The 5764-nt window shown below is 34.2% G+C and overlaps 1 protein-coding gene across 5 annotated transcripts in view; it reads right to left on the reverse strand.

The window, feature by feature from the left end:
• The window catches only part of Gria4 (glutamate ionotropic receptor AMPA type subunit 4), a 391757-nt gene that overhangs the window by 243303 nt on the left and 142690 nt on the right, over window positions 1-5764 (reverse strand). For all 5 annotated transcript variants that reach the window (XM_023709510.1, XM_004626135.2, XM_004626136.2 and 2 more), the window contains exon 4: window positions 2098-2337. In XM_023709510.1, the coding sequence (XP_023565278.1) occupies window positions 2098-2337 (240 nt within the window). The remainder of the gene's footprint in view (window positions 1-2097; window positions 2338-5764) is intronic.

Raw genomic sequence — 5764 nt, forward strand, 5'->3', positions numbered from 1 at the left:
TTTTTTTTTTTTTTTTTTTGCATAGCACAGTCTCTAAATGGTTGAGATTGCCAACTAATAGTCGGTGACACGAATAGATTCCTACATTTCCAGGAAAAAATTAGCATATGCTACCTCACAGAAAGTATACTGATGATACTCAGTTACAGAGTTCATTTCTTAAAAGAAATTAATGAAGAATACTAATAAAAGTGACATGTGAACACTGCTGGTGCAACATCCTCAGTGATTTACTCTTTCCATCTAATATCTTAATATTAGGAGTAAAGAAGAATTCATTTAATGAGTTTTTCATCTCTAAATATAAAAGATTGTAATTTGAACTTCTGAAGATGTTATACCTTCAAAATGTTTATTTTGCTTGTTTTTATTTTTACATAGGAAAAGAGAATATTATTCACATTCATTTCATAAATAAAACTTCTGTAATGTCCATTTTGAAATACAGTATTTTGCTATGTTTCTAACCCTAAACAAAAGACATAAGTGATAAAAGACATTATCTATGAGAAAGAAATCTGAGGACTCCCTAAGAAATACCTAAGTGGGCCAAGCTACTTCAGACATCATAAAAAATTGTACGGATCTTTAGTATATGGATTGTCAATAGGTAATACGTCAGTTATCCACCTCACGTCCTCAATACACAGGTCAATTTATATTATTTACAGTCTGTTCAGGCTGACAGGTAAATGCAGAATAAAAGGCTATTGGCAGGAAGCCATACCGGCAAGTCGGTATCATCATTGTCACGACCCTTTGATTACTCATTTAAAGATCTGTACTTGAAGTCAACATTCTGGCTCCAGTTGATATTAAGATATTCTAAAACATGAACTCATTTGCATGTGAAGGAAAACACATATTTAGGTTATGATTGCACCTGAAATGCTATCACAGGGACTTTTAAAAGAGAAGTTACTGTGAAATTGTGAAGTATACTGCACAGGACATTAATCTTCATTTCCTGGTTTGTTTGTTTGTTTGAGTCAGGGTTTCCCTATGTAGCCCAGGCTGGTCTTGAAGTCCTATATAGCCCACCCTAATTTCCAACTCATGGGGATCCTCCTGCCATACTCTCCCAAGTGCTGGGATCACAGGGTACGCCATTACATGTGTTTATAGTAATGAGATGGTTGATTTCCCCCACCCCAAAAGAGGCTTCAGCATTGGGACTGGCTATCGGAAAGACCCAGGGATGATTAGAGGGCTGGAACTTGTAGCTCTAGGCAACCACCTCTGTGGAGGGAAATGTCAGAGAGCTGATTATTAGTGGCCAATTATGAAGTCAATCATGACTATAAAATGATGACATTTCCATAAAATCCTAGCAAACAGTTTTTAAGGCTTCTGGACAGCTGAACACATGAAGGCTGCTGAGGGGTGCTGGCCTGGAAAGGGCATCAGAGTTCTTCATGCCCTCAGTGCACGCCTTCCGCTCACTGTTCACCTGTATCCTGTGTAACATCTTTCCTAATACAGACATGAATATCGCAAATTGCTTTCTGTGTTCTATAAGCTGATTTGGCAAATCAGTGGAACCCACGGAGGAGTCAGGGGAGCACCGATACACAGCTGTTTGTTCAAAAGCCAGATAAAATGATAGCTTGGTATCTCAAGCAGGGGCTGTCCCCCAGAGACTGAGCCCCAAACCAGGGGCATCTGACACTATTTTTAGCTAGGTAAGTCATAACTGAATTAAAGTAGAGGACACTTTGCTGGTGTGTACTGAACAATTAGCCAGGGAATGGTTGGGGGGGTGCACGTGGAAAAAAATCCATGTATTTGGTGACGCAGGATAATGTGTCCAACGTTGTGCGACAGCAGGAGTCATCTTGACCTGGTTTTGCTATCCATGCAGCTATAAGTAACAGAGCATATTTTCTCACATATAACTTCATGAATTATAAGTTTTTTTCTTCAATTACAAGTTTCTCCCCAGACACAGGATAAAATACAGATAAAACACATCAACTATTTTCTGATTTTAGCTAGACTAAGGGTCCAATATATCTTGACCAAATCACAAAGGTAATACAAGGTCACATCACTTTGAAAGTAAGTGTTTTCCTGCTGTGGACAGCAGTTTGGACTTACCCCTGTCGGTGTCGTACAGGAAGACGAAACAGTTCCATTCATAGTGGTCCAGCAGGCTCAGGAGGGCTCCTCGCAACGAAGGCCTGAGCTGCAGCACGAACTGGCTCTCCCCCTCCGTAGGGAAGCTGGGCGTGATGAGGGAGATGTGTAGGGCGCTACAGAACGAAGTCAAGGTATGCACCGACCTCTTGTCATAGAGTCCAAAGATGGCGAATACTCCTCTAGAGTACTGGGAGCAGACTGCGACACAAGAAGAAAACATCAGCTGTTAGCATGCTTCAGAATTCTCAACTCTGGGATCTTTATCCCATGAAATAAACAAACAAACAAACAAACAAACAAACCTGAGTCACTTATGTAAGCAAAGTAAGACAAAAAGTTAAATATACAGTTAATAATACCAACACAATAAATGTTTGAGATTGTACTCAAAGCCATGCATTGACCGAAACATCAAATTAACAAAACATTTTCAATTAAGTGGAAATTAGACTAAAATTAAGTAATATATAGACTTCCATGTAATGTAGGAAATCCTACACCAGAGACTTTTATGTGTGATATATCTAAGTTTTATCTGTTTATCTTCCTATCTACCAAAAATATGATGTACTTTTGAATTTTTCAGTGTTAAGTGAAGAAACATATTTTAACTCACTATTAACTATTGAAAATCAATAGCAATTATATAACAAATTAAAATTGTAGACAAATATTAAAATATGAAAGATATAAGATGTAAACAGAGTTAATTTTAGAAAAATATTTCTGAAATTAATACACAGCATGAGAGTAATAGATTGTACATTGTAAAGAAATTATTTACAAACTTAAATTAATATAACAACAAAAATTGTCTAAAATAAACATGAAGAAGAAAAAGTTTACAAATCAGTTATATAATAGGTCACTCTGCGCCAAAATCAAGAAACTTATATTCATTTAATTAGAATTCTCAAAGTAGAAAGGGGTAGGTAATAAATATTTAAAGATGTAAAATTTCTGAATTTACTTAAAATTATAGCATATTTCCAAAAAAAATGAGTCCTTTGCACAAGCAATGTGAATAAAATCATACCAAGATACACAAAAATGAAATTGTCCAAAACTAATTGAAAAGAAAAAAGAATCATTAAAGCATATATATAGACAAATATTAGCTATGGAAGAACAAAATAAGATAGCATCTTATTCCATGTTAGAAAAAGAAAAAAAAAGAGCAAGTGGGTGAGAAACTAGATTTATTTATTTTAAAGACTGAAAAAAAAGGTCTATCCTCATTGAATTTTATACTTAGCAAACATACCTTTGAAAGCTAAAAGTAAAATATTTTCAGTTATACAAACTCAAACTATTCTAATACCTCCAGATGAAGCATATAGAAAATAACAAAGACCATAATCCAGAACACAAGAGAAGTTGTTGTATGGTCCTAGATAAACAATAAAGAGCTCTCAAAATGGTAGTTATGCAGGACTATGTAAAATATAATTGTATCAGATGAACCCATTTAAAAGGTCATTGAAGGGGTCAGGGAGATGGCTCAGTGGAATAAGTGCTTTCCTGGCAAGAGCAAGGGCCTGAGTTCAAGCCCTGGTTCTGCCAAAAGAAAAAAAAAATAAATAAAAATAAAAAAAAATAAAAGGTCATTGAAGATTTCCACAAAATAGTATCAATCTTACATCAGGTTATATACATATTTTTTCACATTGTGTGTGTGTGTGTGTGTGTGTGTGTGTAAAAGACAAAGAAAAATTAATATAAAGTCAATGGAAAATAGAAATATGCTTTTTAAGTTTCTTTTTTTCTTTAAAAAATTTTTATTAATTTTATTGAGAAACAAATAGTAATGAGACAGTTTCAAAACAGGTTAGTAGGACAGTTTCAATAACTAATACATTGCATATTGTTGTCTTCGTATTCATAGTACAAAATACGGACATGATATCCTATCCAAACACTATTAGTACAAAATAGGATAGATATACAGCTGCTTTCTCTTAATTCAATATAAAGTTTCTAATACTAGGAGAAAATATCATACCATGTCTTATAAGGAGGTTATAAGTCAAAGAAACAGTATAAATCATAAAACAAAAATTAAAATTAAACAATGTTCAGAAAATTAATTAAATATTAATTCAAAATTAAATTAAATATTTCAAAATAATATTCAAAAATTAAAATTGTGAGTCCAACTAAGAGGCCAGAATGTAGTGTATCATATGTACCAATCTGTGATCAATTCAGAGTACTCAGTATCTGATTAGGTTAATACATACAAAAATATCAACTAATAAAAAGTTTTCATGATAATAAAGAATTACTAAGAATAAAATATAACAAAAATATCGGAATGGCAAATATATGACCAGTACTTCCAACAACTTGGGGATAGGATATTGCACAAAGTTCTAGTAAGTGGTGGACATGGATAATGTCCATGAAGTTTACTGGTAGCCAGGTGTCACTTGTGGGACTGAGCTACTGCTATTTCTCTGATATCCACCCTGTAGACCCGGGCAGAATCATGAACAATAGGGTGCAGGAGAAGTCCATTTGTAGAGTACGCAGATGGAAATATTTTGCTGCTGTATACAAAAGAATGATTGAAAAACTGCTGTTGTATACCTCTTTTTCTCCTGTGTTTGTTTGCCCTACTTGGTGGATTATTTCCATTCTCATTCATGGAGTTGTGGTCATTTTGATCCCTCTCTAGAATATGTCTTAGTAGTCTGTGTACGGTTGGCTTTGTTGCCGTGAAATTCTTTATTTGTTCTTTGTCATGGAAGTATTTCGCTTCTCCATTAAACTTGAAAGAGAGTTTGGCAGGATACATCAGTCTGGGTTGGAATTTGTTTTCTTGCAATACTTCAAGTACTTTGCTCCATGCTTGATTAGATGGTTTGTGAAGAGAAATCTGCCATTATCCTAATAGGTTTTCCTTTAAATGTGATCTGCTTCTTTTCTTTAGCAGCTTTTAGTATACTGTTCCTGCACTGAATTCCTTGGATCTTGATTATTATTATATATCTGGGTGTGGTTATAATTGGGTTGATGTTATTTGGAGTTCTATATGCTTTGGTTATCTGAATGTCAGATTGTTTCCCAATGTTTGGAAGTTTTCTGCTATTACTTCTGCCCATGTTCTTTTTATATCATTTGTATTGACTCCTTCTTTCTCATTGATGCCTTTTAGTCTTACGTTGTTCATCTTTGCATCATCGTGCAGATGTTGAATTATTTTTTCCTGCATCCTAGTTGTTTTTAAGAGATCTTTCCTTACCTTTTCACTAGCTATAATGTCTTCAAGGTGTGAGAATCTATTTTCACTTTCAGTCAAATGGTTTTGCCGCTTGTGATTGAGATTTTAATTTCCTGTATATCACTTTAGATCTGCTTCATGAATTCTATTTCTTGCCTATATTGCTAATTCAAGGATTCCATCATTTTTATATTCTCTTCTATTTGTATCAGTGTCTTCTTTAAAAGCAGTTAGCACTCCTTTCATTATAGTTATCATTTCTTTTTCTACTTCAGAAATTATTTCTGATCTGATTTTTTCTATAGCTTTCTGAAGTTTCTTTACTTCAGATGCTATTATTTCAGAGATTTCATGTGTGTGCTTTCCAATTTCCTGTATACTATTGTCGCCTGCATTTGTTCT

Source organism: Octodon degus, unplaced genomic scaffold (assembly GCF_000260255.1).
Source record: "Octodon degus isolate 3935 unplaced genomic scaffold, OctDeg1.0 scaffold00012, whole genome shotgun sequence".
Taxonomy (NCBI): Eukaryota; Metazoa; Chordata; class Mammalia; order Rodentia; family Octodontidae; genus Octodon; species Octodon degus.